The 21,372-nt window shown below is 45.6% G+C and overlaps 1 protein-coding gene across 2 annotated transcripts in view; it reads right to left on the bottom strand.

The window, feature by feature from the left end:
- Positions 1–1,193: 1,193 nt before the first annotated feature.
- The window catches only part of NUP155 (nucleoporin 155), an 83,958-nt gene continuing 63,779 nt past the window's right edge, over positions 1,194–21,372 (bottom strand). For both annotated transcript variants that reach the window (XM_056546305.1, XM_056546315.1), the window contains exons 29-35: positions 19,501–19,627; positions 17,224–17,337; positions 15,765–15,885; positions 9,135–9,245; positions 7,541–7,677; positions 3,085–3,191; positions 1,194–1,519 (exon numbers count right to left, since the gene is read on the bottom strand). In XM_056546305.1, the coding sequence (XP_056402280.1) occupies positions 1,375–1,519; positions 3,085–3,191; positions 7,541–7,677; positions 9,135–9,245; positions 15,765–15,885; positions 17,224–17,337; positions 19,501–19,627 (862 nt within the window). In that variant the 3' untranslated portion in view covers positions 1,194–1,374. The remainder of the gene's footprint in view (positions 1,520–3,084; positions 3,192–7,540; positions 7,678–9,134; positions 9,246–15,764; positions 15,886–17,223; positions 17,338–19,500; positions 19,628–21,372) is intronic.

The raw sequence follows: 21,372 nt of genomic DNA, 5'->3' as shown, positions 1-21,372 counted from the left end.
CTTCTTGCCAAGTTGACTCCGCCAATAAACATCTTATCCCCTTTTCTAAAGGAAAGATGTCTGATTGCAGGGAGCCCCTATGATCTCTGGCACGGCACCCCAGTAATCCGGTGAATGGAACGAACTCCGCTCTGTACCGGATGCTCCACAGCAGTCACACCCCCTCCATTCATGTCTATGGGAGGAGGCGTGACGGCTAGTACATAGCCGCCATGCCTCTAAGAATAGACATGAATGGAGGGGGCAATACGGCTGTGTTCATCTGATATCCGGCATGATCAGACATCTCATCTATCCTTTGACTAGGGAAGTGATACCCAACCCGGGTGCTTCCAGCTGTTGCAAAACTACAACTTCCAGCATGCCTGGACAGCCGAAGGCTGTCCAGGCATGCTGGGAGTTGTAGTTTTGCAACAGCTGGGGGCACCCTGGTTGGGAAGAAGGAGTACCCCTTTAAACCCCCTAGATGCTGAAGACAATAGCAACCATTGCATCTAGGTGGTTAGTTGACAGGTGTAAGTGATGACATATGTCCGATTGTCTTCCCTCCAGCAAGGCAACTGGTTGCATTCCAGCCTTCTGGAGTTCTCTGTGGCTACTACTTACAGTAAATTCGATTCGTCACGAACTTCTCGGCTCGGCAGTTGATGACTTATCCTGCATAAATTAGTTCAGCTTTCAGGTGCTCCCGTGGGCTGGAAAAGGTGGATACAGTCCTAGGAGACTCTTTCCTAGGAATGTATCCACCTTTTCCAGCCCACGGGAGCACCTGAAAGCTGAACTCATTTATGCAGGATAAGTTATCAACTGCCGAGCCGAGAAGTTCGTGACAGATCAAATTTACTGTAAGTTCGCTCATCTCTAGCTACTACAATAGGACTCCAATAATAGATGATCAAAATAAGAATACACTGTAAAACAGTAGTATTGCAGTGTGCTACATATACAATTGCATAGTGAAGTCCCCAAAAAACTGTCCAAGCTATAACAATATTTATACTGTATTGTCAATGTGGTAAACTAAAATTACATCCAATGCCAGAATTGTCATTTTTGGCCACTTCAAATTCACATGTAAAGATTGTGCTGGGAAATGCCTCAAACACAGACACTGAACATGCACCGACAAATAAAAAAAAAAAAAAAAAAAAAAAAAATAAACACATTAATCGAGATTTATTCCAATCACTGTGTTCTGTGTAAACCAGTTGGTTTTATTTACATAACTTCTGGTTTGATTGAAAAGTCAAGAATACAAAATCCAGATCTGCTGTTGTCCTCCGATCCCTTACAAGTGCTTGTTGGTTTCTCCATCATTGGCTCAGTTCAAGGTCGTTACAAAATAATCAATTAAAAAAATTGTCATGTCATGGACTAGTTAAAACCTAATCGTTCTATTTTGGCTTGTAAAGATTTGAAGTTCCCGACGGCTGCTTGTACCGTCGTTGTGGGCTCCATCGAGTGGAGCTCGACCAGATAGAGGGAGATGGCATCAAGACACATCATGTTAAACAGCCGTCTAAAGAAAGGAAACACTTCAATTAGGCTCAGAAAAAAACACATTAAAAAGGGACAGTAAATCTAGGAATGCATAAAGGCCCCACCGGAAATAAAGCATTATGCTGTGTTTACATTAGGGATGTCCCGATACAGATTCTGGTATTGGGACTGATATTTTTTGCACAAGTACGAGTACTCGTGCACATGTCCCGGATGCCTAATCCAATACCTCCCTCCAGGTATCATGGAGGTGTGGTAAGCCACCTGCGCCCCGAGCCCATTCCTGAACTATGCAGCGTTCTCAGCAGCATGAGTGCGCATCATAGCCGGGACCCACATTAAACCTTTAGACGCCGCAATCAAAGTTTATCGCGGCGTCTAAAAGTCCTGAGAGTAACTGTTGGTTAACTTAGGGATGCTGATCAGGATCACCGCGGTGAAATCGTGGTGTCCCGATCAGCTGAGAGGACGGACGAAGGTCCATTACCCTGCTCCGTGCAATCCGATCGTCAATCCTTTACTGCAGCTAGCCATGGCAGGCAGTAGTAAAGGAGCACTGATAACACTGATCAATGCTATTCTATGGCATAGAATGGATCAGTGTATGCAATCTACAGATTGCATGTAATAGTCCCTATTGGGACTAAAAAATGGTGAATAAAACTCTTCCCTAATAAAAATTTGAATCACCACCATTTTCAAAAAGTAAAAAAAAAATACGTACAGTGGTCCCTCAACATACAATGGCAATTAATTCCAAACGACCCATCGTTTGTCGAATCCATCGTATGTTGAGGGATCCGTGCAATGTAAAGTATAGGAAGTTATACTCACCTGTCCCCGCCGCTCCGAACCGTGTCCTCACCGCTCCCGATGCGGTCCCAGGGGCTCCCGATGCTGTCCCGCTGCTCCGGTGTTTTCTTCGGGATCCTCTGGCTTCTTCCGCAGGGTCCTGGGTGCGGCGTGCGTAGTGACGTAATAACGACGCCGGAAAGCGAGGCCCGGACCCTGGAGAAGATGCCGGAGGATCGCGAAGTGGACCCGGAGGAGCGGGGATAGGTAAGTGAACCTGTCCGGGATGCTTAAACTGCTATCCAACGAGGCCATCGTATGTCGATTTTATCATATGTCGGGGCCATCGCATGTCGGGGGGGGGGGGGGTGTTACTGTATATGAGTATTGGTACTCTTACTCTCTCAAAAAAAAAAAAAAAATGGTATCGGGACATCCCTAGTGCATATAATATGGCTTATTAGCGATATAGCAACTAATTACCGCATGCGTTTCTGACGTGTTTTAGGTCAAATAATGGAAACCTTGTATAATCGCTATAAACACAATTCTTAAACACAATTTCTGCCATTTGCTTACAAAACACATACGATATATAGCTGCGTACCGCAGCGGACCTAAAACTCGTCAGAGTACGCATGCGGTAATTATCTGTAACTAATTAGCCGCAACATATGAACGCAGTCTTATCAATTCACCAGACACCATGCAGTAGGTCAACTTTCATTACATCCTAAACTAACATTCTTGCAAAGTGAAAGATCAACCCTGTGCAGTAAACGAGCTTCCTACCTCTCATGCCTTTGGACTTTATTGGGGTCCTGTGCATATCCAGACAGCAGCACATGGATACAGTCCAGCAGATGCAAAGGTTTCTTTACTCTAGCCCAAAATGGATCCTGAAAATAAACTACAATTACTATACAGCTTAATACAACAGACACAGAGAATGAATCTCCTGCAAAATAGTGTGTGCGCTGGTTTATTTTTTTTATATTGTGCTTAGTATATTGCACTTTTATTGGGGGTGGTGCATGTGGTGGATAAGGTCCAGAAACTGTGTTAATAAAGTCCCAGAAATCCCCAAGTATATTCAGGAATTAGAAGCTTTATTGCATATCCTTTAAAGAGTACCTGTCATCAAACCATAGTTTCTAAACTAACTCAGATTATATTCCCTAACTACTCTCCTGTCCTTAGCTTCTTACAGCTTGAAAAAAAAAAATGATGTGTATCATACCTTTCCCCTTGCTCACATTGCGTGAGCTCCCGGCAGGAGAAAGTGGGCGTTCCCCAGCAGGCGTGACTCTGATGCCTGAGAGAACTGTGTCTCCCCCATGCCCCGCATGTACTTTCTAAGTATGGTCTCCTACCAGGCCGGGAGGAGACCAAACTAACTGTTTTGACTTTTGGCAGGGAACAGAACAGAGCCACCTAGTGGCCGTTTTTTTCAATCACATTAAAAACATATAAAGGTCGAGAATAGAGATGAGCGAACTAGAGTCTCATAGGACTGTTTCCACCTTTTCCAGCCCACCGGAGCACCTGAAAGCTGAACTAATTTATGCTAAAGTCAGCAACCGCCGAGCCGAGAAGTTCGTGACGAATCGAATTACTGTAAGTTCGCTCATCTCTAGTTGAGAATTTTAACAGTAAGTAAATAGCAAAGTGTCTTCTAATTACATAAGGACCAATATATTACAAGTTTAGTTTGGTGACAGGTACTCTTTAAATCAAACAGGATGCATTTCGGCCGTAGCCTTCCAATGCTATCATGTGCATTGGGTTGCACCGAAATCATCATTACATTTTGGGCAATTTTTAGGCTATCTATGTTTGCTTTGTAATTTTTCTTGTTGAACGCGTCCATGGGGTGAAGTCAGCAGATGCATTTACTAGGGTGCTGAATTTATCACTTGGCCAAAAATAATTTTTGCACAAAATGTGCTCCAGTGATCAGCTGGTATAGGAAAGTCTGCGCTTTTCTCCCTTTTTTTTTTTGCACTAGCCGGGGAATTCCTGTCATTTGCGCAAATGTACAAGTGGGAAAACCACACACAAGTTTTGCATTGCACAAAAATCTGGGCCGATGATAAATTCCCCCATAAGGGTTTGCATGGAGATATTTTTCAAAAAAATAAAAAAAAATTGAAAAAATCCCACATAAATGCAAATTTAGCCTGAAAGAAAAGGTATGTTGAAACGGACAACTGCAGAAAAAAATAGATCCACCACAGTCACCTTAACCACTTAAGGACTCTGGAACGGGGGCGTCCTAAAAGACTCAGGGCGTACCTGTACGCCCTGAGTCTCGCTAACAGGATTTAAACCGTTCTCACGAGCGGAAAACGAGTTAAACCCAGTGGGTCCCGGTTGCTACGGGCAGCCAGGACCCACGGCTAATGCCGATGCCCAGCATTAACCTTTTTAGACGCCGCGATCAAAGTTGATCGTGGCGTCTAAAGTGAAAGTAAAACTATCTCGGCAGCATGTCAATACAAAGTACAATTGGTGACGCAAAAAAAAAAAAAAAACGGATATGGATCTGTAGGTGCAAAATTGAATGAGTTATGATTTTTTTGAAGATGAAGAGGAAAAAACGAAAATTGGGTTGAGTCCTTAAGGTGAAAATGGGCTGAATCCCTAAGGTGTTAAAGGGGTACTCCCATGCCCCAGCCTTCTGAACATCCGGCTCAGAAGGAATGGAGCAGCGGCTGCGCTGTCACACCCGCCCCCCTCCATTGATGTATATGGGAGGGGGCGTGACTGTCGTCACGCCCCCACCCATAGACATCAATGGAGGGGGTGGGCTTGACGTCACATGGGGGTGTAGCCGCTGCTCCAACCCTTCTGAACCGGATGTTTAGAAGGCTGGGGCATGGGAGTACCCTTTTAAAGTCACCTGTCCACAAAAGATTGTGTTCTGCTGAACATATGCTTTGTTTCTAAATATTCTTCTACAGTCTATGACCAACAGGCAGCAACCTACCAATCTTCAATCATAGAAAGTTCTCCTCCAACCAAACAAGTGCACTTAAAAGTGTTACTGTTATTTAAATTAAACATGTCGCACCAACTTAGATTGATCGGGGTCTGAGACTGACACAAATCATTAGCTATAACCATGTGAAGCGCGCGGTGCAGCGCACTTAAAGATCCAACTCTGCGTTTAATGCCAAAGCACGGCTTCTTGGGCTATAAAGGAGCCGACCTCCGGCAGTCAGTCAGATTGTGCGCTAAATTACGTGATTCACCCGACTATAACAATATTTTACCATGGCGACCCGCAACCGATCTAATCTTCTCGTGCATGTCAAGTTTAATAAAATGACAGTAATGCTCTTAAAAGGGGTATTACAGGAAAAAAACAATTTTTTTTTTTAAATATTAACTGGCTCCAGAAAGTTAAACAGATTTGTAAATTACTTCTATAAAAAATTTGTAATCCTTCCAGTAGTTATCAGCTGCTGAAGTTGAGTTGTTCTTTTCTGTCTGATAACAGTGCTCTCTGCTGACACCTCTGCTTAGCAAACCTCTAATGCTTCGGACAGTTCCTGAGAAAAGCAGAGGTGTCAGCAGGGAGCACTGTTGTCAGACAGAAAAGAACAACTCAACTTCAGCAGCTGATAAGTACTGGAAGGATTAAAGGGGTATTTCAGGAAAAAACTTTTTTTTTTTATATTAACCCTTTAGGGACTCAGCCTATTTTCAGCAACAAATTTTCATTTTTTGCATTTTTGCTTTTTCCTCCTTCCTTAAACTCATAACGCTTTCAATTTTGCACCTTCAGATGCATATAAGGGCTTGCTTTTTGCATCACTAATTGTACTTTGCAATGACACAACTTATTTTAGAATATAACCCGTGGCGAAACCCCCCAAAAAAAATATTTGTGGGGTGAAATTAAAAAAACGCAATTTTGTAACTTTTGGGGGCTCCCGTTTCTACGCAGTGGAATATTTGGTAAAAATGACACCTTATTATTCTGTAGGTCCATACGGTTTCAAGGATAACCAATTTATATAGGTTTTATTTTATTTTAATACTTTAAAAAAATTATAAACTACATGCACCAAAATTTGTATGTTTTTTGCGCTGTCATCTGTAGTTTTTATAGGTATCATTTTTGTTTTGATGGGACTTTTTGATCGCTTTTTATAAATATTTTTATGGTATATGAAGTGACCAAAAATGCACAATTTTGGACTTTGTTTTTTTTTTTTTTACGTGTATGCCTAATATTTATGCACACGGCTGTACCACATATGATAATTTTTATTCTTTATTTCATAATTTATTTAAAAAAATGGGAAAAGGGGGGTGATTTAAACTTTTAATAGGGAAGGGGTTAATGAACTTTATTTTTTTTTTTTTAAGCCCCCATAGGGGGCTAAAACATGCAATCTTCTGATAGCATACACTGATCAGTGCTCTGCCATTGCAAAGCACTGATTAGTGTAACCGGCGCTCTGCTGCGCAGGCACGGAGCAGTAGATAGCCGATCGGACAACGGTGAGGCAGGTGAGGACCCTCCTGTTGTCCGGTAAGCTGAACGGGACATCGTGATTTTGTCGCGATAGTCCTGATCAGCTCAGCTGAGCTGCCGGGATTCTTTTACTTTAGTTTCAGACGCCACGATCAACTTTGATAGCGGTGTCTAAAGGGTTAAGGCCCGGCATTAGCCATGGGTCCTGGCTGCCCGTAGCAACCGGGACCCACCGGGTTTAACCCGTTCTCTGCTGGTGAGAACAGTTTAAACCCGGTAAACGGGACCAGGGCGTACAGGTACATCCTGAGTCCTTAAGGGTCGGAGATGCAGTGCGTATGCATATACCCTGCGTACCCAAGAGGTTAACTGGCTCCAGAAAGTTAAACAGATTTGTAAATTAATTCTATTAAAAAAAAATCTCATTCCTTCCAATGATTATCAGCTGCTGAAGTTGAGTTGTTCTTTTCTGTCTGGCAACAGTGCTCTCTGCTGACATCTCTGCTTGTCTCGGGAACTGCACAGAGTAGAAGAGGTTTGCTACGGGCATTTGCTTCTACTCTGGACAGTTCCTGAGACAGGTGTCAGAGAGCACTTAGATAGAAAAGAACAACTCAACTTCAGCAGCTCACAAGTACTGAAAGATTTTTTTAATAGAAGTAATTTACAAATCTCCTAAACTTTCCGGAACCAGTTAATAAATATATATATAATTCCTGGAATACCCCTTTAACAGTGAGGACGGATCTAATAGACTCTTACCCTCTCTTTAAACAGATGATCATATACTTCAAGCAACTTGGGGACGGACACGTCGATCTCTTGCATGGTCTGTGATACGAAGCCTACGTCCCAATTAAAGTTGCAGACTTGTTTTTCCAAATGCTTCACTAAAAACTCTTGAGGAAAAAACAAAACAAAACAATTAATAGGGTGCAAAACATACATATCTATCAGAGGTGGCCATTTTAACTGTCCCCTTACTACATATATATCTGCTGCACCTCCAAAGCAAAGGGCTGCCGTTTAGTTAATGAGTGTTCTGACCGCTGCAATCCCCAGCGATCAGAAGAATGAGAACCAGAGTCTCCGGCAGAGAATGAACGGAGAATAAAGCACATGCTGGTCCATTCTAATGGAAGAGGCAGGTCCCTATTCTTGAGATTACAGGAGTCTCAGTCGTAGGTCCCCCTGGGTGGCGATCCACCTGAGAGCGTTTGCAGGTTCCTTTAGACGCCGCTGTCAACTTTGACAGCGGCAATCCAAGGAGTTTATAGCCGGCCGTGGTGATCGCCACATGTCGGCTATTAACGCCAGCACTCAGCTCGAGTCGGGAGCCTGCGCCATACACAGTTAACGGCACAAGGACATGTATACACGTCCTTGGCCATTAACCAGTTAAACCTCTGCTAGTCTCTCATGTGGTGTTACTCCCTGGAGTCTTTCTATCTACTGATGGAACAATCTCAATAAATGAGCTCCCAAAGGAGTAAATCTGCGTAATGTGTCAGACCAGGAACACCGCAGATCGAGTCTACAACACTGAGGATTTCAGATGCAGAAATAACCAAACAAGCATTTGAATTCGCTAACACACGGAAAGGATATTTAGAGAACCAAGGCCTTCATAATTAAATGTGTATTAATAGAATTTTTATCCATAAGTAATTTGGCTTAATAGGGTGTAAAAAAACAAAAACAGAAAAAAATAATATAAAACAACTCCATACTCCCCTTCCTCGTTCCCCTGCCGCTGCCATTTACACTGAGCCCAGTCCCCGTTGTGAAGCACCTTCTGGTGTTGGTACAAAATTGCCTGTTCACCCAATCATTGGCCTCAGCGTTTTCCCGCCTTGGGAAATTCCTCGGAATTGGATGGAAAATAACTAACCAACCTGAAGAGGTCCAGCCTGAATAGCTATCAGTTGTGCTGCATCGTGCACTCACCACCACTTTGTTAATAGGATTTCTGGAGAATGATGGCAATGCTCAGCATTCCCACTGAGTGTAAGGGCAGCTGTGTCTGCGCATGCTCAGTGCTGTTAGATTCACTCTAAGGACAGCTGTGACCTCTGGTCTTTTGATAGGTGGGGGTCTCAGATGTCAGACCCCTACAAATCAGTTAGTTATTCTCTATCCTGTGGATAACGTTTAAACTCGGCATAACCCTTTAAAGTCATATCAATGAATGGAGATATCCCACCAAGGAACTCCATTCTTTGAGCTAGAACAAAACTCCCGAATAATGGGGCAAATGGACAGGGTTAGTCTTTGTGAGACAACCTTTACAGGTGCATTAAGGATTTATATCATACAAACTGTATTATCATTTATTGTTCTATAAAATGATTCTTACCAAGAGGAAAGTAACGCGGTGTACTGGCATAGATCTTGCCAAGCGAGGTCAGCTTCAGATTTAATACTTGCATTCGCTCAGCCGCATTCATTCCTATACTGTCGTTCAATTCTACGGAAAAAATGTACATGTATTTAAAAAAAAAAAAAAAAAAATCTCTATTTGTACAAATAGACCTTTATATACTGCTACTTAAACTGGTCCTCCACTGGAAAACTATTATTATTATTTATTTATTTTTAACTGGTGCACGAAAGTTAAACAGATTTGTAAATTATTTCTATCTGAAAAAAAATCTTAATCCTTCCAGTACTTATCAGCTGCTGTATTCTCTACAGGAAGTTGTGTAATTCTTTTCTGTCTGCCTACAGTGCTCTCTGATGACACCTCTATCCTTGTCAGGAACTGTCCAGAGCAGGAGAGGTTTGCTATGGGGATTTGCTCCTGCTCTGGACAGTTCCTGACACCGACAGAAAGAACTTCCTCTGTAGTATATAGCAGCTGGAAGGATTAAGATTTTTAAATAGAATTTACAAATCTGTTCAACTTTTTGGCACCAGTTTATTTAAAAACGAGATTTTTTATGCGTACCGTAAAATCTCTTTCTTGAAGGATCCATTGGGGGACACAGACCATGGGTGCATGCTGCTGTCACTAGGAGGCTTGACACTATGGCAACAAGAGAAGTCGGCTCCTCCCAGCAGGGTATACCCGCCCACAAGCACCTGAAGTAATCAGTTTTAGTCCCAGAGCAATAGGAGAAGACCCACAGGTCAAGAGAAGACCACAAACTGTCCGAGCAATGCGAAGAAAAGGCAACTGAACACACCCTTGGACAGATAACTGATATAGGAACACCAGAAAAAAAGGGTGGGAGCTGTGTCCCCCAATGGATCCTTCGAGAAAGAGATTTTACGGTAAGCATAAAAAATGCCTTTTCTCCATCGGCTCCACTGGGGGACACAGACCATGGGACGTACCAAAGCCATCCCTTGGGTGGGTAAGGAATCAGACAGGCGGACGGTCTGCAACATCTTACAGCCCAGAGTAGCATCAACTGATGCGAAGGCATGAATCTGGTAGCACCTTGAAAAAGTGTACAAAGACGACCACGCGGACGCCTTACAGAACTTCAAGGCCGAAGCCACGTAGCGGAGGGCCCAGGATGCCCCAAAAAATGGGTGGAATGAGCCAAACCCCTGAAGGGTGGGATTTTCCCCTTTGCAGCGGTAAGCTCCCAAAAAGAGCAGACCGGATCCACCGAAAAATGGTGGTCGTAGAAGCAGGTTGTCCTATACAACGACGTTCCGGAAAAACAAAAAAAGGGGGTCACACTGCCGAAAGGAAAGAGTGACTGAGAGAAGTCCGAACAGCCCTCACCACAACCAGGTTGTGGAACAAACGCTTCCAGGGATGAGAAGGACGGTAGGACAATGTTCTCATTGTGATGAAAAAGTCAAAAACCATCTCAGGTAAGAAGGAGGGACCTGGACGGAAAACATCTTGTCCTGGTAAACCACCAGGAAGGGAGAACGGCAGGAGAGAGCTACCAGCTCTGACACCCTCCTAACAGGGGTAAGAGCAATAAGGAACGCCACCTTCAGGGAAGGAGGCGAAGAGAAATGTCCCAGAGAGGGTCAAAAGGGGGCGCCTTGCAGTGCACCTAAGACCAAGTGCAAGTCCTAAGGGAAAGAAGGGGACTGATAAGGAGGGGCAGCTTGTGCAACTCCCTGAACTAGGTTCGGACATGATAATTGAACACCAAAGAACGTTGAAAAAGAATGGAAACGGCGAAACCTTTGACCCCTAAGGGAGCTGAAAGCCAATCACGACCGGAGAAAAAGTCTGAGTTTCACACCAACAGAAATAAGACTGCCAGGTATGGTGGTAAATCTTTGCAGAGGAATGCTTGTGAGCCCTCAGCATGGTGTGAACAACTTGGGAAGAGAAACCGCGAAACCTCAGAACCGCTGTCTCAACCGCCACGCCGTCAAAAGCAGAGACGGTAAATAGGGGTGGCACAGGATACCTGATATAGGAGGTCTGAACGAAAGGGAAGGTGCAGAGGTAAGTAGTTCAGGAGCCTGACCACGATGACGTACCACGTCCGCCGGGGCCAGTCTGGGCCACAAGAATGGTGGGAATGCCCTCTGCTGTGAGTTTCCTCAGGACCCCGAAAAGAGAGGAAGGGGAGGAAACCGATAAGGTAGGGCAAAGCCTGACCAATAAACAGATAAGGTAGGGCAAAGCCCGACCAAGAAAGAGGAATGCTTGGTTGTGGCGGGACGTGCAGAGGTCCACGCCTGGAGCACCCCAGAGGTTGCAGATCACTGCAAACACCTCCGGATGTAGGGACCACTCGCCTTGGACGGCTGAGGACTGGCTGAGAAAGGCCACATCCCAGATACGCCCAGAATGAAAAGCGCTGAGATGGCCGGAAACCTGAGTTCCGCCCAGAAGGGAATTTCCCAAGAAGCAAGCAAAGAAAGGATTGCCCTAGGCCCCAACATGTTGAAGGGGAAAAAGGGCTTCTCGAGGGACCAAGACCCCAGACCGGCCGGTCCTGGAAAACACCTCCCTAGCCCGACAGACTGGCAGGGAAGGGCAGGAAGGAGCGCCCCCGAAAAAGCAGGGGGGAAACGAAGTCACCATAGAAGGGACAGACAAGACTGTCGAGTGACAATGGAGACCTGTCCCACCGGAAGAGAATCACCAATTGAAGAGGTCGGTGATGAAACTGGGCAAATGGCGAGCCTCCACGGCCGCCGCTAACCGACCCAGGACATCCATGCAAAAGCGAATGGAAACTGGAGCAGGGTGCCGAAGTCATCAGACTCTTGATAAGAGAGTCAGCCGATTGGTCGGCGGAGTTTAAAACTGGCAGAGGCTGCGTCGAACTGGAGCCCCAGGAAAGTGGTTGGACTTGTCCCGATTGACCACCCAACCGAAGAGAGACAAGTTCTGGAGGTTAAGACTAAGACTCTCCAGGATCTGGGCCCTGGCTGGAGCTCTAATCAGAAGGTTGTCCAAGTAAGGAATCATGGAAACAACTGTTGTCCGTAAAAGGGGCTATCACAGGCGCCAGGACTTTGTTAAAGGTCTGCGGAGAAGTGGTCAGACCGAAATGGAGAGCCACAATAGAAAATGACCGTCCGGAACTGCAAAGCGGAAGTACCGCTGATGACCGGAACATTGAAATGTGGAGGCAGGCATCCTTGATGTCCACCGAGGAACGAAAATTCCCCATGAACCAGGGACGCCAGCACCGAACGGAGAGACTCCATTCGGGATGAGAAGCAGAAGATGCTGGCTGAGATAATCGAGAACCAAGATTAGGCGAACAGAAACTCCTTTCTTAGGGAACACAAAGAGGTTGGAATAAACCTCGAAAACGTTCCTCTGAAGGAACCGGGACAATGAATGTGCGTGGTCCAGGCATCCCGGAAGAGTAAGAGGCGACCAACCACCCGAGAAAGGTCGGCGGGTGGGGGCGACCCATCAGATCGAGGAAGGCCTACGGGTGCCTGATGGGGCCGCAAAACTGCCTGAACGGATAGCTGACCTCCGGGAGGGACAGGTGCGGAAAGAGGGAGCCCTCTTCCTGTGAAGGCGCCCGGCTGGACCCTTTGGTGGCAGCAAAGGTCCGCAGAACCCGAAGGAGGACTTACGACGGAAAGCGGTTCTGTGAGCCTTATCCAGAGGTAATAAAGAACTCTTTTCCGCCCGACGCCTCACTTCCTGAAGACGGCGTCCACATTCCAGGCTTTAAGCCACATGGAGGGACGGTGGCTACCAGGTAGCTTGTGGCAAAGGCAGCACAGTGGCTGCGCATGGAAGCAGAACACAGAAAATCTCCAGCTGTGGAGCATCGGGTGCTAGATTAAATAAATCCTCAAGAGGGATCTTGAAGACTACCCTGGCAGAGATGGGAGACCATACTGAAAGGGCCCTTGACCCCCAGGCCGAAGCAAAAGCAGGAATATCCTGCTGTCTCAAAGGCAAAGTTTGCCAAAGTCTCCACATTCATGTCGGCTGGATCCTTGAAGGCAGCCGAATCAGCAAAAGGCCCGGTAGGTGCCTTAGAGAGGCGGGAGACCGGCAGATCCACAGTTGGAGAGGAGGTCCACCGAGCAATGAGGTCCTTGGTGAAGGAATACCACGCTTGAACCTTCTATGTTTCCTGAAACTTCTTGTCAGAGTGCCTCCAGGCGGATACCAGCAGGGCGTAAAATTCAGCGTGAGAGCTGAAGGTCTTGGGTGCCGGTCGGGCACGAAGAAAAGGAGACTTCTGGAGCCACGTCCGAAGTTCCTGGGTCCTTTAGATGGAAGGTGTCTCTTATGGCCGAAACCAATGAGTACACTACATCAGGCATCCGTGCGTTCCTTTAAGTCGGAGGCCGAATCAGAAACCTCATCTGCAAGTTCTCCAGGTAAATGGGAACGAGATGAGGCAGCCCTGGAAGAGGTCGGGCACGACGAGAGGAAACTTCTGGACCACGTCCGAAGTTCCTGGGTCCTTAGCTGGAAGGTGTCTCTTATGGCCGAAACCAATGAGTACACCACATCAGGCATATCCGTGTGGTCCTCTGAGTCGGAGGCCGAATCAGAAACCTCATCCACAAGTTCTCCAGGTGAATGGGAATGAGGTGAGGCAGCCCTGGAGGTTGGGCACGATTAAAGGAAACTTCTGGAGCCACGTCCGAAGTTCCTGGGTCTTCTAGATGGAAGGTGTCTCTTGTGGCCGAGACCAATGAGTGCACCATGTCCGACATATCCGTGTGGTCCTCTGAATCAGAGGCCGAAGCGGAAACTTCATCCACAAGTTCTCCAGGTGAATGGGAACGTGTGAGGTGGCCCTGGAAGAGGGGGAGACTGACCAGGTACGCGGGTCTGGAGAGCCAGAGTGGCGACCATGGGAGCGTCCTCTAGGGGAGCGACGCTTGCTACAGGGCGGAGTAACGGAGCGATGCCTGTGAGGGAAGCGCCCGTGCCTGCCAGAAGACTTGGAAGAGGAGTAAGATGAAAAACACCCCCATGACGCTGCGAAAGCATCAGTATAGGGGGAGAATGGGACCCTCCGGAGGGCCTCTCCAATGCAGTCACCACATAACGGGAGACCTGAGCCAAGTCGGATATAGACTGGGGGAGGGAGAGAACCCAGGCTGGAGGGGCGGCAGAACCCACCGGGTCTGGTAGACAACCGGGGTAGAATAGCAGGGGGGTCTGGGGGAGCAGTGGAGCAGGCAGAACAAGTGGTTCAGCAGAAACAGACATTTTTGAGATACAGCTTTTACAGATGTAATGAGTGGCTAACACTCCAGTTAACTGTTTAGAGGGAGCCAATGGGTTCAGCAGAACCAGGCATTTTGGAATTATAGCTTTTACAGACAAAATGATGAACTAACTCTCCAGTTGTCTGTGCAGCCCAAGTCTGTGACCCCAGGGCAGCTGCTGTGAGGAGAACTCCGTTCTATTGTAGATAGAGTAGGGAGAAATGCCGGCCAATAGCAAAAGAGAGGCGGGCCAGGAGCAGGGGCACTGCTGATTGGCCCCTGCCTCTCACAACGCGTGCACAGCGCTGATTGGAGGCTAATTCACGCCTCTTAGAAGCCCTGACAACAGAGGGGGCGGAGCTATAGTGCCCTCAGCTTCTGACAAGAAGGTCAGTAATGGCGCCCACGCTCGCTCCTCTCCCCGAGTGCACATGTCATTCGCATATGCACTTGCGGGTAAGCGAGCGAGACGCCGCCGGCAGCCGACTGCTGCCGAAAGCAAAAGTAAGCCGGCGCTTCAGCCACATAAAGAAACACAAACACCACACACACACACAGTTCAGGAAAGTGAAAAGTGCCCCAGTCCAAAAATGCTCCTGCTCACCCCAGCAATAAATATAGAAAAAAACCCTGTCCAGGCCAGCCCCTGAGAAAAAGTGGGCAAAAACTGAGGGTCTCCAGAGGTTGCAAGGCTGTACCTAAGGGAGAAAGAGAATATATACTCACCTCAGTCAGAACTTACCTAATGAAGTCTTCTGTGAGGTCTTCAGTCAGCTTTCTGTCACCTGCATCACGCTACCATGTGCGAGCGAGGCGACCAGGGAAATAGGGTGACCTGGACCCATGAGGTACAACCCCAGGCGCTGACCGTTGGCGAGAGGGGGTTAACAGCGCATATACGCAATGTCTGTGCCCCCTCAATCGCAATGGGGAAACAGTGAGCCGCAGTTCCTGAGTCCCCACCTGAAAACATGAAAGAAAAAGGAATAAAAAACTAACACGTCCCTAACTAGGAAAATAATAAAACCTAATACCTGGTCTGGAGAGAACTCCAGACCATGTCCACCTCCTTCAGACACTAAGCTAAAAACTGATTAGCTCAGGGCCTGTGGGCGGGTATACCCTGCTGGGAGGAGACTACTTCTCTTGTTGCCATAGTGTCGAGCCTCCTAGTGACAGCAGCATACACCCATGGTCTGTGTCCCCCAAAGGAGCCGATAGAGAAAATAAAAATGTCTTCCAGCGGAGTACCCCTTTAACCTGTATTAACCCGTATTACACAGAGTGCCAATATGTAACTTATTGGCTGATAGATACTTTTGTATAAATGTTCTTTATGTGTTCCAACAAAATATACCTCTTTCTATAATTTCTTCCCATAGGCTCTGCACCAGGATGGGATCTGAATGACCAGCGCAGTGAATGATGGCAAGTTTGCACTCCGAAAGCTTGAAAGGGTCAGCAAAATCTCCATATAACTGAAAGTAAGGAATGTTACACAGTTTAGATGAGCAGCAATAATAAGGGCATGTTCACACAAGCTGTGGTTTTTGACACAGAAACCATGTTGATACTGTAGTTGTATCAATAAGAATTACTTCACAAGGAGACAGTAAACAGCAAGAAATACAACTGATACATCACTTCTATCTGCACCGTTCTGCTCTAATGGAAATAAACAGGGATTTTCCATGGAAATAAATGGCAGCAGTCAAAGTCCCATTTACTGACAGGCTTTGAAGGGGTACTCCCCTGGATTTTTTTTTTTTTTTTTTATCAACTGGTGCCAGAAAGTTAAGCAGATTTGTAAATGACTTCTATTTAAAAATGTTAATCCTTCCAGTACTTATCAGCTGCTGTATACTACAGAGGAATTTCTTTTCTTTTTAAATTTCTTTTCTGTCTGACCACAGTGCTCTCCGGTGCCACCTCTGCCCATGTCAGGAACTGTCTAGAGCAGGAGAGGTTTGCTATGGGGAATTGTTCCTGCTCTGGACAGTTCCTGACATGGACAGAGGTGTCAGCAGAGAGCACTTTGGTCAGACAGAAAATAAATTAAAAAAAGATAAGAACTTCCTCTGGAACATACAGCAGCTGATAAGTACTGGAAGGATTAAAATTTTTAAATAGAAGTAATTTGCAAATCTATATCAGTTTCTGCCACCAGTTGATAAAAAAAAAAAAAAAAAAAAAAAAAAAAAAAAAATGTTTTCCACCCTTTAACTAACAGATTCTGGTGGAGGATTGAACATGTTCAATCCTCCACCAGAGCTTAGCTCCTAATAGGAAATTCTGCTGTGTAAACACCGCAGAGACAACCCCATTTAAAGGGGTACTCCAGTGCACCAGCTTTCTGAACATTTTGTTCAGAACGCTCTGAGCCGGAGGCAGTGATCTTGACGTCACAGCCACGCCCACTCGTGCCATCACAGCACCCCCCCCTCTATTCATGTATGGAGAGGGTGTGAAGTGACATCATGAGGGGGGCGTGGTCGGGAGATTAGACCCCCGTGATCAGACATCTTATACCCTATCTTTTGGATCGGGGATAAGAGGTCTAGCAGCAGAGTACCCCTTTAGGTCGATAGGAATGTGATGCAAGATGGAATCCGCATGTACATACCTTGCAGATTCCGCTTTAAATTTCTGAAATGAGAACGAGCCCTAAAAAGTCATTACTAAACTTTGTACCTACAGGGATGTAGACTGTGTAGATTCTCATGTACTTCGAGTACTTGTTACCTAGCACATAAGCCGCTACACAGGATACTTTCTCAACAGCCGGCCATGAGCAGAGCCCATGAGGTGCAACCTACCCTTGTAGTGTCCATTAACTGGGAATCCAGCAGCGCCACGGCATTCTGTGTGGATGGCTGATGGGCGTATCTTCTGACCAATGTTCCTTGGATTTGTAGCTGTATCCTGGCCACCTGAGGACAAACAGATACATGGTTAACACAGAACTCACAGACATGTAGCTTTAATTTAATCAATTCTCGTTGCAGCAATTTCTCATTTTCAGTTTTTTTTCTTCTTTGACTTTTTAACCCCTTTGCGAACAATGACTGTTCTAATCAGTCATGGTGCCCCTCTTAGGGTGTATGGAGAAGACTCCTCACTCGAGCCCGCTCCAGACCCGTTGACCCTTAGCTGATTTCAGTAACTAGAGGTCGCCACTAATAGACACCATGCAGCAATCGCTGTGCGGGTATTAACACTTTAAATGCTGCGGTCAAAGTTGACAGCCGCAATTAACTGCATGGTAAAGTAATTGTAGTGGTGCAGTAGGCGCTCATGTCTGCGGCGCTATTGCGGCCAGGAGATCAGTTGTTCTGGCAGCAGAATGGCTTACCAGAGCCTCCCTGGCTGCTGATCTGCTCTTACTGATAGAGCCTGTCTGAGGCAGGCTCTACCAATAGAGTGCAGATTTCATGGATCAATGCAGTACCTATGTATCTGTATAAGTGATCTAGTGAAGGCGACTGATAAAGTGTAAAAAAAAAAAAAAAACACACAATATAGAGTTAACCCATATATAAAAATTAACCCCTTCTATAATAAAATTTAAAATCATTACAAAGTGCAATTGGTCCCGCAAAAAACAAGCACTTATATGGGTGTGTAGGTGTTTGTTTATTAACATTTTCCAGATTCTAATAGACACGCTGGGTCACACGCTTCTCAATGAAAAAGCCAGGGTCCTGTCCTGGAGATCACAGGAGGTCCCAGGGGATCAGCTGCTTATTCCCTTTCCTGTGGATAGGGGATAAGTTACTTTTGAAGGAGAACTCTGGCACAAATTAAGGGAATTTGGACTGAGAAATAACTTTCCTTGCAAAATACATGGGTCTTAGAGGACTCCAACCTCGGGTCTAACAAGTTACTCCATACAACCAATAGGGCCCATGAAACAGCTTTTAGATGTTAGAGGTAGAAGCATCATATCACAGATCCTGCATATAATGTCTAATACCTCCCGCCAAAAGGAAAGACGCAAAATGGCATCCCAGATTATTTGCAGTAGAGCAGCATCAACCTGCCCACACCTAGGACACGAAGAGTCAGAGCGCAAGCCAAACCTATGCAGTAAGACTGGGGTTCTATACGCTCTATGGACTACCAGGCAGCCTCAGAAAGAGACAGCAAGGGAGGGTAGGATAAAGCAGTTTCCTAATCAGAGGACAAGCCACCCATTTAATAGCCCCATTTATCTGAAACAGTAACAGGTATTCAAGGGGTACTCCAGTGGCCAGCGTTTGGAACGTTTAGTTCCAAACGCTGTGTGCGCGTGCTGCGGGGGTCAGCCACGCCCCCCTCGTGACGACACGACACACACCCTCAATGCTAGTCTATGGGAGGGGGTGTGACGGCCGCCATGTCCCTCCCATAGACTTGCATTTAAGGGGCGTGGCCGACCCCCGCAGTGTGCACACACAGTGTTCACAACTAAATGTTCCGAACGCTGGCCAGTGCAGTACCCCTTTAAGCAAATAGTATTTACTCAGAAGTTCACCATAAAGAGAGAAGATAACATCCAAGGAGTCACATAACTACCGCTTCAAGTGGGGAACAAAAATGGACAGGATACAGGATAAGTTTTATTTCCTGGTAAAACCCTTTGAGAGCAGTTCCAGTACAAGGGGAGAGATTAAAGCTTTTTTTCTGATACATCTTTTAGTTTGCCTTCTCTTACACACAGGAGTAAAACTTTGTAGGATGCCCCTAAACTTCAAAATGAGTGCTCTTTCCTGAATAATATACCTAGAATATAGAACTTTGCTATAATTTGGAAGCCAAGATTTTGGATTAAAAAATAAAATTAAAATAAAATTACATTCTTAAAAGGGGTTCTCCGCTGCTGCATGGGAGCTTGTGATGTCATAGCCCCGCCTCCTCATGACGTCACTCCTTGCCCCCTAAATGCAAGTATATGGGAGGGGGGCGTGACAGAGACTAGCATTGAGGGGGCGGGACGTCACAAGGGCACAGGGCTATGACGTCACAAGCTTCTGGCGCTGGCTCCAGCTGAGCAGCGGAGTACCCCTTTAAGCCCTAATGTTTTCAGTTTTGTAATAAACAAGCGGGAATCATACCTCCATTTTCTCTTCAAGTTCATGCAAGAATTCTCCATCAGACAGCATAGATACACCAGTGGAACTTTTTGCACTTAGGATGGCTATAGACAAATACTCAATCCTCTGTTTAAGAGATATGTCAGTGCTGGAAAGACACATTACAGAAACACAAATTAGAAAAAGCTTTCTTACCTACATGGTACACAAAGTAGGGGGAAAAAAAATACACCTTTAAATTCGGACAATATTTAAACAATAGGAAATCATCAGCAATCTTCTATTAACTGTGAATACAAACATTATACAAAAGCTACATATTACAGCTGACACATTTACGGTCAGAGAAATCCCCAATCTAGATGTTTGACCCCTTAGATGGTGCAGTCAATTACTCCATCTCTGCAATGCAATGGCAGGATGCGGAAGGGTTGTCATTCTCCTATTAGGCCCTGTAAGCGTAATGCAGTATATGCCTAATATTGTATCACAGAGAGGGAGAGAGCGCTTGCTGTGAAAAATGGCACCCCCGCTTCGCTTTACCGGCGTGCACTCTAGTAAGTCAGGAGAATGAGCACTGTTTTTGCTTCTACAGTAGAAAACTCGCCGCCCACATGTAAGAAGAATAAGGGGTCTATGTGCTAGGACCTGTGTGTCAATCACACAGCGGTACTAGTGATGACATACAGGGGATAGGTGTGGCGGCCTCGGGCCATAGCCCTGCCTATCCGACTGTTGCTGACTGTCTTATAAAGCTTTTTTTAGCCTGATCAAAGCTGCTAGAAAGCAGCAAAAGGTATACTTGAATTGTAAATGTTAAAAACTGTGTCATCCATGGAATAGTTTATGGAGTACAAATTAGTGACAGTTGCCCTTTAAATGTGACTAGTTGAGCTGCACAACTATTTGGTGAATCAAATTAAAAATTAAAAAAAACGCGCATGATACTTTCGGCATAAAAAATTTTTTTACTTCATGAACGCAGCAGAACTAAAAAAAAAAAAATACCTAGTGAAAACTGAAAATGTTTGTGTAAAAAATATAAAATGCAATGATATATTCCTCCTGGGATACCTGTAATTTATTGATGTAATTCTCTGCCCATTCTAGGTTACGTAGTCAAGTGGGTGGTCCTATTCATCAATTACACTTTAGTGTTGAGGGAACTTATAGCGGATGCGGCCAAACCCGAAGTTGATTGTTTTACTGTGCACACATTAGCTCCACTTTCATAGTGCTCAGGGTGCCTGGAAAAGATTGATACCACCCTAGGAGACATAAGATTGTCATCCTGGACTTTACCAGGCACCCAGAGCACTTTGAAAGCGAAACAAACTTATGCAGACAAAAGCAATCAATGGCCGAGCTGCCAGGTTCAGTTTCAGCCGCATACACAGATGGCTGTCAATCAGGAAGAAACACCCACTTGACTAATCTATAGAAAACTGGTCCCGATAAAATCTACACATTACGGCACAGTAAAAGAGCTTTGTGTATATATAGGGTCATACCTATTTTCTTACAAACATGGAATGAAGATAACATTCCATTTTAACCGTAAGATACTGCGTATAAATTAAAACCCCGAAAGTTTAAAAAGGAGATTTTTTACACTTACCGTAAAATCTTTTTCTCAGAAGCTCCATTGGGGGACACAGGAACCGTGGGTATATCTTGCAGACACTAGGAGGCTGACACTAGGCATACAAAAAAAGAAGTCGGCCCCTCCCAGCAGGGTATACCCCACCTACTGCCTTAGAGACACTCAGTTTTAGTCCCAAAGCAATAGGAGGAACCGAAAAAATACAGAGTCCGGAGAGAGCCCAGTCAAAACAAATGAACCAACAGACTGACAGGCGACAGACTCTCAGACCACAACTAAAACACTGGGTG

The sequence above is a fragment of the Hyla sarda genome, chromosome 1 (genome assembly GCF_029499605.1).
Source record: "Hyla sarda isolate aHylSar1 chromosome 1, aHylSar1.hap1, whole genome shotgun sequence".
Classification (NCBI taxonomy): domain Eukaryota; kingdom Metazoa; phylum Chordata; class Amphibia; order Anura; family Hylidae; genus Hyla; species Hyla sarda.
This window is presented reverse-complemented; position numbering and strand designations above follow the sequence as displayed.